The 13100-nt window shown below is 42.5% G+C and overlaps 1 protein-coding gene across 7 annotated transcripts in view; it reads right to left on the bottom strand.

Moving 5' to 3' along the window:
* KIF21A (kinesin family member 21A) overlaps positions 1-13100 on the bottom strand; it is a 270632-nt gene that overhangs the window by 162416 nt on the left and 95116 nt on the right. For all 7 annotated transcript variants that reach the window (XM_077473889.1, XM_077473892.1, XM_077473894.1 and 4 more), the window contains exons 5-6: positions 7224-7358; positions 6084-6251 (exon numbers count right to left, since the gene is read on the bottom strand). In XM_077473889.1, the coding sequence (XP_077330015.1) occupies positions 6084-6251; positions 7224-7358 (303 nt within the window). The remainder of the gene's footprint in view (positions 1-6083; positions 6252-7223; positions 7359-13100) is intronic.

Raw genomic sequence — 13100 nt, 5'->3', positions numbered from 1 at the left:
ATGCATTCAGACAATTTATTAGTTTTAGTCCACAGCCCCAGGGTATGATCAGTTCCAGCAACCATCGCCAGCGTCTGATTTACATGGTGCCGAAATACCTAGGGGCAAGGTCAGACTTGGACACCTTTCCCACCGAAAATCCTCTGGCTTACTGGGTCTTGAGGATGGATCACTGGCCAAAGCTTGCACAGTATGCAATTGAGCTACTGGCCTGCCCTGCATCCAGCCTTCTATCGGAACGCACCTTCAGTGCTGCCGGAGGCTTTGTAACCGATCAAAGCGTGCGTCTGTCCACCGACTCGGTTGATCGACTGACCTTCATAAAGATGAATCAGTCTTGGATCACCACCATCTACCAATCACCTGAAGCTGATGTAACTGAATATTTTTTTTTTTTAAATGTCACATCCCTTCAAGACTGCCTATGCTGATGCTGAGTGACTGTCCTGTTAAGTTGACTGACTTTTCTCTTCCTCCTCAATGATCCTGCTGATAGCTTGGAAGAACATTTTTGGTTCTGGGTGACCCCACCAGTGGCTAAGGCCCAATTTTTCAGCCCCTGTTTAACAGGGGCATGTAATTACAATTTTTGATGCAATGCTTTGCAGCAGGGCTCATTCCTGCACTCCAACTAAAGTATCTGGGAGAGGTTGCAGTGTCGTGGAACCAGCACCAGTGCCTAAGGCCCAATTTTTCAGCCCCTGAAATTACAATTCTTGATATAATATTTCACAGCAGGGCCCGTTCGTGCGCCCACCGAGAGTAACTGTGAGGACTTATAGTGTTGTGGCACCAGCACCACCACCAAAGGCCCAATTTTTCTACCACTGTTCAATAATGGCATGCAATTACAATTCTTGATATAATCGTTCACAGCAGGGCGCTCCAGCGCCCACCAAGAGTCACTTTGAGGGCTTACAGCGTCGTGGCAACACCAAGACCTTAGGCCCACATTTCTGCAGAGCACATAGGGCAGGCTCCTACTTTCAAACATCCAACTTACAAACGGAAGCAGACAGTAGGAAGTGAGATGAAAAAAGACGGACGGCCCAAAAAATTATACAGGGGTGATAACCCTTCCCTATGTTTTCCAAAAAGCTTAAAAATGTATTTTTTGACTGGAGCTACACTTTAAAAATGTACCAGTTCAAAATTACAAACAGATTCTACTTAACACAACAAGCCTACACAGTCCCTGTCTTGTTTGCACTACCTGTATATTGCTGTTCTGAGTATATAGGGGCTGGGGGCCCCACGCCTTTCCTTTTTTTAATTTGGGTAAGGGGTTCCCCTTAATATCGGGGGGCGACCCATGCCATTTTTCTCCTCAATGATTTTCATCCGTATTGCCGGAACCAGACATTACATTAAAACCGCAAGCAGTTTTAAATGACTTTTTTCCGTTAAATGTAATTTTGTGCAGGGACTGTTCTAAACACAGGAAACATGTGCCACTTCACAGGCATACTATAGACACCAACCGCCAGGCACGATATTTAAAGGAATATTTCACTTTTTTTTTTTCACTTTACTCATCATTAAAATCAGTGCTCCCGAAAAAAAAAACAGACGTTTTTAAAAAAAAAATTGGCATTGACCTATGTCCCCTGGGGCAGGAGCCGAGTCCCCAAAACCCTTTCAGGACAATATCTTGCATATTACCCATTAAAATGAGCATTTTTTATTTCGAACGTTGGGTCCCATAGACTTCAATGGGGTTTAGAGCTACACGATTAATTGATAAAAAAAAACACAATTTCGATTCACCCCCCCCCCCCTTACAATCTTTTCCGCTGAGAGTAGGCAATTCTTTCATATAAACAAGTGGAGAGATTATCTGCTCACTCAGCTTTCAAAAGAAAGCATCCTGGGCAATCTGCGTGTGTAGAACTTGAAACATTGTAACTAACCCCTTACTTCTTAGATCAAAAGGGAAAGAACTTTTTGTGTAAACAAATAAACTGGGCAGTCTGCCAAGCTTTCAACCACCTGTAAATACAGGAAGTTTAACCACATAAAGTCTAAATCTTTCTCTGACACTTCAAGTTAAAATCAATATTTTTTGCTAGAAAATTACTTGGAACCCCCAAACAAAATATACATATCTATATATAATCAGAGACCCTAGGGAATAAAATGGAAATTGCTGCAATATTTTATGTCACACTGTAATTGCCCAGCAGTCTTTCAAATCCAATTTTTTGGGTAAAAATAAACTTCAATAAATAATAAAAAAACAAAAAAAAAAAAAAAATTAGAATTAGCACAAATTTTTTTTGTTTTAATGTGAAAGATGATACGCCGTGAGAGAATCGTGATCTTATAAGCAAAAAAAAAAATTGCGATTCTCATTTTAGCCAGAATCGTGCAGCTCTAATGGGGTTCTAAAGTTCGTACAAATTTTCGGTCCATTTCGAAAGTTCTGATGCAAACCGAACCGGGGGGTGTTCGGCTCATCCCTAATTTTGAGGAAAGAACACACTGGTGAGCTCAGAAACATAAAAGGCCTCGACGTCCACGGAAGACAACAGTGGTGGATAATCGCAGGATCCTCTCTCCATGGTAAAGAAAAACCCATTCACAACATCCAGACAAGCAAAGGACACTATCCAGGAGGTGGGTGTATCATTGTCAAAGTCTACAATCAAGAGAAGACTTCCGGAAAGCAAATACAGAGGGTTCACCACCAGGTGTAAACCATTCATAAGCCTGAAGAACAGAAAAGCCAGATTAGATTTTGCTAAAAAAGCCAGACCAGTTCTGGAAAAGCATTCTTTGGACGGATGAAACTAGGATTAATCTTTACCAGAATGACGGGAAGAAGAAAAAAATAAATAAAAATAAAGTGTGGAGAAGGCTTGGAACAGCTCATGATCCAAAGCACACAACAACATCCTTCTGTAAAACATGGCAGAGGCAGTGTGATGGCATGGGCATGATTGGCTTCCAGTGGCACTGGGTTATTGGTGTTTATTTATGATGTGACAGAAGACAGAAGCAGCCGGATTCTGCTGTGTTCAGAGATATGCCGTCAGCCCAGATTCAGCCAAATGCAGTAAAGTTGATTGGACGGTGCTTCACGGTACGTGGTTACATAGTCAGGTTGAAAAAAGACAAAAGTCCATCTAGTTTAAAAAAAAAAAATAAATACAATCCCATATACGCAAGCCTTCAACCACAGTTGATACAGATGGACAATGATCCAAAACACGCTGCAAAAGCAACCCGGGAATGTTTGAAGGAAAAGAAGTGGAATATTCTGCAATGGCCAAGTCAATCACCCGATCTCAACCCTATTGAGCATGCATTTCCCTTGCTGAAGGCAAAACTAAATGCAGAAAGACCCACAAAGTACTGAAGACAGCTGCAGTTAGCACCTGGCAAAGCATAAAAAGGAGGAGACCCAATCTATGGTAATGTCCATGGGTTCTAGAATTCAGGCAGTCATTGCCAGTAAAGGATTCTCAACAAAATATAATGGAATGAACATTCTATTTATGCTTATATTCATTTGTCCAATTACATTTGAGCCCCTGAAAATGGGGGAATGGTTGCAGTTCCTAAAATTTTTACTTGATATTTATATTCAACCTCTTGAATTAAAGATGAAAGTCTGCACTTCAAATTAATTTGGATCATTTAATTTTAATTTTATTCTGGGGGCATACAGAGCCCAAGATATTGAAATTTTGCCTGTCCCAAATATGTATGGACCTAATTGTATGTTACTTCCTAAAGAACATTTTTTTTATTAAGTTGTTATGGGTAAAGCGAAAACTTCAGTTGTAAAGCCTTAGATACCCTAACAGCCTTTGGCACTGCAAACCAAGAATATCCCTTTCATGACGCCTATTTTTGACATTTGGTGTTTACAAGTTAAAATACATATTTTTTGATTATTGAAAATTAATTGGAACCCATATTATATATATATATATATATATATATATATATATATATATATATATTTTAGCAGAGACTCTAGAGAATGAAACGGTGATTGTTGCAATATTTATATAATGTCACACGGTATTTGCGCAGCAGTGTTTTAAACGCAACTTTTTGGGAAAACAGACATTTTTATGAATTAAAAAAACAGTAAAATTAGCCCAATTTTTTTGCATAATGTGAAAGATAATGTTAGACCGAGTAAATAGATACCAAACATGTCACACTTTATAATTGCAGGCACTCGTGGAATGACGACAAACTACGGTACCTAAAAATCTCAATAGGTGACGCTTTAAAAAAAAAAATTCAAGTTACCAGGTTAGAGTTACAGAGGTCTAGTGCTAGAATTATTGCCCTCACTCTCACGATCATGGCGATACCTCACATGTGTGATTTGAACACCATTTACATATGCGGGCGTGACTTCCATATGAGTTTTCTTTGCTGCGCAAGCTCGCGGGGGGGGCTTTAAAAACATTTTTTTTTTCTTCTTTTTTTATTTTAAAATTTAATAAATTGTTTTAAAAAAAAAAAAAAACACATTTTTGATCCTTTACACTTCAAAGTATTCAAATCGCCGTTTCCGGCGATTCTGAATACTGTATATATTTTTAAATCCGACGCCATTGGCAGCCGAGTAAACCGGAAGCGATGTCATGACATCGCTTCCGTGTTTACAATAAGGAATGAAGCCTCTTACGGCTTTATTACAGTCCCTCCCTAGCTGCCAGAGGCATCGGATGTGCGATCGGTGCTCCCGATTGAATGGAAGCTCCGGTAAGAGCGGTGGGAGGGGGGATGTCCCCTCCCGCTTCTCCAGCATAACAGCGGAGCGGCTTCGGTTGTTATGGCTGGAAAGCCGATCGCCCGCTGTAAAAATCAGTACCTGCAGGTACGGGCATTATCCCGGTATAACCCCCAGAAGCAGAGTACGCAAATCTGCGTACGCTCGGCGGCAAGGGGATATACTTTGAGATGCCCCTTTTCCGTATTCTAGGTGCCTTGAATTCCAGAGGGAAAAAACTGATAAACAGGGTCCATTTGAAAAAAATGCTGTAATAGTTGCAAAAAATTCAAGTAACTTGCCCAATACTTTATTTCCTATAATCATCAGTTCCATCCAGTGGTCATAATGCAGTATTTTTTCTGACTGAGGTATTTCAGGAAAATACAGACAAAATTATGGTAATTTTTCATGAACGCTGTGCCAATGCTTGAGACTTTTGCATAGCAAATTTTTATAAATAGACCACATAGTAGTTAGAGATTTCAGCCTGCTTCCATCTGATATAGGTTCCTATTAGCACATCACTATGATGGGCAGTGTTAAGGAAATGTGTAAGTTCTGTATATATTTGTATTCTATTATGTATGTATTGTACACTGCCCTCACTGTGTACACAGCACTAATAATGTTCGAGTCCTGATTAGAATTAGCCTGCCTATGCAACGCCCCTTGTTACCATAAACATACAATTGTAATATTAATGTGATACCTACGTAATCATGAGCATAAAATCTTTCAACTGTGTCATGATAAAGCAGAACAGTTATTTGGAAAGATGCTGAGCGTATCTTTTGTGTCTGTTCCCTACTGCAGTAGTTGTTCATTTGGAACCACTAATCAATATGAGGATAGTAGTCTATCTATAAAATGTCCAGGTCAGGCAGCCTTATTAGAAAAAAAGAAAATGCAGGAGAAAGGCAAGACCTCGACACTCCTCAAAAAGAAAGCATAAAAATATTTGCAAGTTAAAGCCCCCAACCAATGCCACAGAGGGCATTTAAACATATGTTGAAGCCCTGTTGAGTACCATTAGCCTTAGATCAACACAATTAAAATACATTTGCAGGTTATGTCCTGGGAAACACATACACTGTCCAACATCACTCAAGGAAGTGTTAACCATTTACACAAAACTAGAGGTTACACCAGGGGTCTCAAACTGGCGGCCCTCCAGCTGTTGCGGAACTACAAGTCCCATCATGCCTTGGCCTGTGGGATTCATGCTTGTAACTGTCAGCCTCGCAATGCCTCATGGGAGTTGTAGTTCTGCAACCGCTGGAGAGCCACCTGTTTGAGACCCCTGGGTTACACAGTAGCCTATTGTGAAATAAGCACATAATCTTACCAGCCCACAGTTGATGGAAATTCCTTCTTTAGCTCTGTCACCTGTAGCTCCTGTGCGTTTAAGTCGCTCTGATCCAGCCAAGTCCACAAAATGAAACTTGGCGGTAAGGGTTTCAAACTCATTCACTTGTGTGGATTCAGATGTTATCCTATTGTCCAAATCATTGTCCTAAAAGTACAGTGAGAACAAGTTCAAAACAACAAAATATAATCACAAGGAAAAAATAAAAAAATAAAAAAAAAATAATGTTCTAGTTCTGAAACTTCTTGTGAAGTGAATTACATGGCTTACAAGAACTACTTCAAAACACACCAGCTCTGGGTGGACATTAGAACTTCAATTACCTTACATATACTTACATATGTGAATTGGATGCATTTTGAACCCTATCCGATTCACATAATATGAACGTGTTAATGCGCATGCAGAAACGCATCCGGAACTGATCTGGAGTGCATTTTTGTGGCGTGAACCAGCCCTTTAAAAAGGAGGAGTCCAGCTAAGGCTAGTTTGGCTGAGCTTCTCCTATATATCACAGAAGTGCAATTGGTTTTGTACTCCCGTGACCCGTTTTCAGCAAAGAGCGGTCTGAAGTCTGCTCTCTGCTGACGTCACAGATATCAGTCCACGTCATCCTGACAATGGGAGTCTGGATTCACCAGGTGCCTGGAATGACACACATCTCATTGCCCAGCGCTCCAATGAGCATGGAGGTAGAAGAGAGTATGTGACTGACAGTCTACAGCCCTCTACTCACGGAGCTATGAAAACCGAGAGATCGGCAATGTTCAATCACTCGGTATTCAGTGCAGAGGCGCCAGGGGACCGATGGGGGGGGGGCGACAATACTTCTCTTTTAACTTCACAAAACGCTTTAGTGTCCAACCAAAATCAAAGTTTTCATTGTACCAAATCTCTAACATAAGTAAATAACACTTATTACACATTTTACAAACTGATCTACCGAAAACTATGTAGGGCAAGGGCTTGCCTAATTGGGAAGTACTCATATTACATAGTTTTGGTCAATTTAAAGTTGGGTGTATAGAGATTGTAAGGTCAGATTGTAATGTGTATGGTGACCCTAAAATTGAATCTACACAAAATGTAAAAACAAAACATTGTAAAGATAAAACATACTGTATCAAATTTGGGACACACACGGCTTTGACATAGGTGGATTGTAAATATGGCATGAGAGCGTGAGCTTTGCACATTCATTTGTGTGCTGGCAGTAGTTCTAGATAAGGCACCCAATTTCAAGCACTGCAGCATCTGGAAAACAAAAAACACTACTGTTAGTTATGATTTTTTTTATATTATACAGGATTGATACAGCGCCAACAGTTTGCACAGAATTTTACAAAATTAGTTGGATTCCAAGACTAGAAAGGTTCTTCCTTCATAAAATGTAAGCAGTTTTCTTAAACTAACACAAGGATTGTAAAAAGAAAAAAAAAAAAAAAGGGTTTAGAAAAAAACAAACAAACACTATTTACACCAGGGGTAGGCAACCCCCGGCATGAAAAGCCTCTTTTGCAGGCACTCGACTCCTTCTCCACCAGTAGAGCAGCGCAGGGAAATGTCAGCGAGACACTAATGCATTCCAATTTCAGAATTCCCCACATGCATGGAGGAGGCACTGTGCCCCCACACATTGTAAAACATGGGAAACATTGTTTGGTTTTCCAACTTTGCTATAGATGCGAACGTCAGCTTTTGTGATGGAGCAAGAGATTGGGTGCAGTTCTGCTGGGAGGGGTCCTTGTTTCCAGGAGGAGGAGGACTGCCTTGGCCACTTCTAAAGCCAATCAGTCCTGCTAGCCCCGCCCATCATCTGGGAGGAAGATAACTCGCTTGGTTGTCACTATCAATCTCAGAAAGAAGGGATTTTACTGTGATTGAGAAAACCACTATCAGGTGACAGTTTGTGGAATTGCTACTGAGCTTCTGAGAACTTTGTTGAAATTATTCCTGAACCTTTGCGTCACTTACTACTGAACCCCTGCACCCTGTGTCCCGTTAAGCCACAGCCAGTATTCAGCAAGATGAAAATCACACCCTACCACTTTTTCTCAGCTGTGGGGGCCCAACTTATGATCCTGCACACAGGCCCACTGCTTTCAGAAAAATGCCTTTGACCTGAGCTCATCATTGCACATCCATTCCAGATGCTGGTATGTGACATCACATACAAGCACATGGGCTGGATGCGAGAGGTGGATCAGCAGGATGAGTGCCAGGACAGGTAGAGGGGTCTCATCTCTGCTTCCTTTGACCACTCTGCATATCACGCATATCATAGATGAGACGAGGATACAGCGGTGGGGAAAAGGAGCAGGAGGGGTTCAGAGGTGGAACAGAAGAGCAGGGGGGTTCAGTGTTGGGACAGAAAAGCGGGGGGTAGAGCAGTGGGGCAGATGTGAAAGGAGGTGTATTGGTGGGGCAGCACGGCAGTGGTGGGGCAGAAGTGCAGGAGGTTACAGTGGTGCAGCAGATGAGCAGATGGGTTCAATGTTAGAACAGATGAGAAGGTTATTCAGGTAGTGACACAGGAGAGCATGGGGATACAGTGGTGGAGGGATGAGAAGGGGGTTCAGCGGTAGGACAGAAAAGCGTGGGGGTATACAGTGATGGGGCAGATGAGCAGGGGGTACAGAGGTGCAGGGGGCTACAGTGATCAGAGGTGTGAAGGTGCATGAATTGGGGCTCATCTGAGGTGTGGAGTTGCAGGAATTGGGACTGATCTGAGGCGCGACAGTGCAGGATGTTAATTTCTCACTACTTAATAAAGCGGAGGTCCACCCTAAAATGGACCTCCGCTCATCTGATCCCTCCCCCCCTCCGGCGCCACAATCGGCACCTTTCAGGGGGGAGGGGGGTGCAGTTACCTGGATAATCCAGGTAACTGCACCCACTTCCGGGCTAGCTGTCTGCGGAACGAGCGTAGGTTACGCCCCCGTTCCGCAATGCCCCGCCCCCTTCAGCAAGTGCCCCGCTGCCTGCTGGGAAACACACAGCTCCCAGAGGCAGCGGGGACCGTCCGGATTGCGCCGCGCGGCTCGCGCATGCGCAGTAGGGAACCGGGAAATGAAGCCGAAAGGCTCCATTTCCTGATTCCCATACCCAAGATGGCGGCGGGACCCGGCAGCCGAGCGAGCGATCGGCTTCGGGTGCCGACATCGCGGGCGCGCTGGACAGGTAAGTGTCACTATTTAAAAGTCAGCAGCTGCAGTATTTGTAGCTGCTGGCTTTTAAAAAAAAAAAAAAAAAACGCGGAGTCCCGGTGGACTCCCGCTTTAAAGGTAGCTTACAGCATTTACTTTATAAAAAATCCTTTTCGTTATTGAGAGTGTAAAGTTGAATTTTTTTTTGTTATAAAATCAGCAAACTTACTTTCTTTGGAAAAAAAAAAATTGTCACACTGTGCTCAAAGGGTTGCCTAGCCCTACCCTCAGTTTTTTTAGGCACTTTTAGCAGCTTATTTAACCACTTACTGAGTATGCAGCTTATGTTTTTTACCCTTGCCTATGTTAAAGTTTAAGCTGGTGCCATGATTGGTGATCAGAGTGGCTCCTCACTTGCAGCATCCTATGGAGCCATCATTGTATGCAGGGACTAGAGTTGCGTCTCCCTACATGCACTGTGTGCATCAACAGATGCCCCATAATCTAGGATGGCAAAGCACTCCCCTGCTCCTCCTTCCACCTTCAAGCAAATGGACCGACTCCAGACTGCACTGTCTACTGTTGCTTTTTCCTATGAAGACTAGAAGTTCAAGGACACCACACTTAGACCCCTTTCACACAGGGCATTTTGCAGGCTCTATAGTGTTAAAAATAGGGCCTGCAAACCCCCTAAAACAGCTGCTCCATGCAACACTGGAGTAGTGCACTGGCAGGGCGTCAGAAAAAGTCCTGCCAGCAACTTCTTTGGAGCGGTGAACTCACTGCTGCTCCACCGCTGCTCCCCACTGAAATCAATGGGACAGCGCTGCAATACCGATGGCATTTTGCAGACAGATTTAACCCCTTTTTTGCCAACTAGCGGGGTGTTAAAAATGTTCCCGCTAGCGGCCGATTTGCGCCGATAAAACGTCGGTAAAGCAGCACTAAAAATAGTGCCGCTTTACCGCTGATGCCCCAGGCGGCGCAGCGTGAAAGGGCTCTAAGATCACAGAAGCCAGCAGCACTTAATGTTAGAACTTGCAAATGCTGAGGTAAGAATTTTAGCAGATTGTTTATTAGGGAATGTTTTTATTGTGCTTAAAGTGCTAAAGTAGAACTGTAGGCAAAACGTTTTAACATTTTGGCTGAATGACTTTGATTAACAGCCACAGGAGCTAATAGCGCCGCTGCTCTGTCTCAGCCAATCAAGAGGACTGTCCTGGATGGCTGAGGGGATCGTGGACATCACTGGAGAGGAGCTTAGGTAGGCAATTAGGGGGGTTGCTACACACAGAAGGTTTTTAGAATGCATTAAGATAAAAAACCTTCTGCGTTTACAACCACTTCACATCCCGCATATAGTCATATGACGACAGCAGGAAGGATCTCCCATGCTGGGCGGGTGTCTTATGTCGTCATGGGCTTCCTGGCCATCTGGGGGGGCACACACACGCCCCCTCCTGCACCACTCAGAACCCAATGCGCGTGCCCGGCAGCCCGGCACCCGCGTTTGCCCGTTACACACAGATCCACGTCCTGTCAGGTGAGAGGAGACGATCATGTGTTCCCAGTACAGAGGAACACCGACCAGTCTCCTCCCCTTGTGTGTCCCCACCCCCTACAGTTACAATCACTCCCTAGGACAGATAACCCTTTGATCGCCCCCTAGTGTTAACCCCTTCCCTGCCAGTGACATTTATAGCACTGATCGCTGTATAAATGCCAATGATCCCAAAACGGTGTAAAAAAAAAAAAAAAGTGTCCAATCTGTACGGCGCAATGTCACAGTTAAGATAAAAATAGCAGATCGCTGCCATTACTAGTAAAAAAAAAAAATAATAATAATAATAATAATTAAAAATAATAATAAAAATGCCATAAAACTATCCTCTATTTTCTTTTGCGCAAACCAATAAATATACGTTTATTGTGATTTTTTTTTTTTACCAAAAATATGTAGAAGAATACATATCAGCCTAAACTGAGGAAAAATTAAAATGAAATAAAATTGGGATATTTATTATAGCAAAAAGTAAAAAAAATTTGGGTTTTTTTCCCCAAACTTGTTGCTCTTTTTTTTATAGCGCAAAAAAAATAAAAGCTGCAGAGGTGATCAAATAACATCAAAAGTAAGTTCTAGTCTACATTCATTTGGGTACAGTGTTGCATGACCACGCAATTGTCATTCAAATTGCGATAACGCTGAAAGTGAAAATTGCCTTGGGCAGGAAGGGGGCGAAAATGCCCTGTATTGAAGTGAAGGGGTTAAGCATATTTCATGAGTTACATATATTTTGAAGCACAAAATAAAAAAACTTCAATGAGATTTGAAAAATAACAGTAATTAAAATGAGAGAACACTTTCAGATACCTCCCAGTTATTGCTGTTAATCTAGCACCTTGTGCTAATTTATTTAATTTTCTGACAAACCCTATTTAGCTGGCATCCTAACGTTCCAGTTTTCACTGACTCTGCAAGATGGTGAGCCGTTCTAAAGTGACTAAAACCCTCAGGAAGCAGGTGGTCCAGATGAAGGCCAAAGGGATGACCCTTTCAGTCATAGCAAGAGAAGTTTGTCATTCCAAATCTGTGATTTCTAGAATATTACATCTTTAAAACGACTACAATTTACAATGAGTACAAACTCATGCAAGTCCCTCAAAAAGGCTGGTTGTTCATGACAAATGCAAGGACAGGATAATGGAGAATCTCAATGGGCAATCTAATTGGTTCAACACTGCAGCTGCGATTGCTCACCAGTTCAGCGCTGAACAGAGTAAAGGATCTGTCTCTTCATACAGGGTCTCGTTGTTCAAGAGAATTTTTAACCGAGCCTGGGTTCACACTGTAGCGATGCGGGAACGAGCGAGATTCCAGCGTTGGTTCCCGCGTCGCATCTCTCCCACAGGCAGTTCACACTGCCTTCTGTGAACCGCTGTGGGTGTCAAAGTTAATGACACCACCAGATAGGTTCACAGGTCGCAACGCGAACTGTGGATTCAGACAAGATTGAGCATACCCATGTGATCCGATTCCAGTGCTGGAAAAGAAAAAAAAAAAAAAAAAAAAAAAAAAAAAAGGTCCCTGCACCTTTTTTATGTGAATCCAACACAAGTTCAGCCATACAACTGTATGGCTAAGCTCACATTGCACAGACATCAAATGTGATCGGCACAGCAGTGCGGGTGTGAATCAAATGCGATGTCTGTGTTCGCTACAGTGTGAACCTGGGCTGAAAGCCCACTCTGCAGTGATCAAACCACTCATTAGCAGAAAGAATCAAAAGGCTAGACTAACCTTTGCTGAGGGGCATGTTGTGTGAACAGAGGAGAACTGGTCCAAAGTTCAGTTTAATCAAATTTTATTTGGGTCCGATGAGAAACATTATATTCACTGTCAAACTGGGGAAAGACTGAAGAGAGTGTGTAAAGAAGTCAGTGAAAAGGTGGAGGGGGAAGCTTCATTGTTTGGGGGATGTTTTCTGCAGCAGGAGTCAGGCCACCGAACTGTGGAGACTAGAAGAAGAATGGAACAAAATCACACCAGAGCAGTGTGAGAGACTAGTGATGTCCTGAGGTCAATAAAAGCAAGGGCCTGTACACTGCCTACTAATTGTTGTAGCCTTTAAAAATGTGGGTTATAATCTTTCTCCATACTACAGTAATTGTCGTTCTCCAATTTTGATCATTGTGGTTTCTGAAGTGCCTTGGTTATTTTGGAAAACACTGTTCTACTGGTATGGTACAGCCACAACAAAAATTCCATCAAATTTTGAGCCATGAAGATTACATTATTTCTGAAAAAGTCAAGTGTTTATAAATGATTCTCCAATTTTGATCTCCAGTGTAT

Source organism: Lithobates pipiens, unplaced genomic scaffold (assembly GCF_037356315.1).
Source record: "Lithobates pipiens isolate NorthernLeopardFrog02 unplaced genomic scaffold, aLitPip1_a1.2 Scaffold_8, whole genome shotgun sequence".
NCBI lineage: Eukaryota > Metazoa > Chordata > Amphibia > Anura > Ranidae > Lithobates > Lithobates pipiens.
Note: the sequence above shows the minus strand (reverse complement) of the source record. Positions and strands in the feature narration are given on the sequence as shown.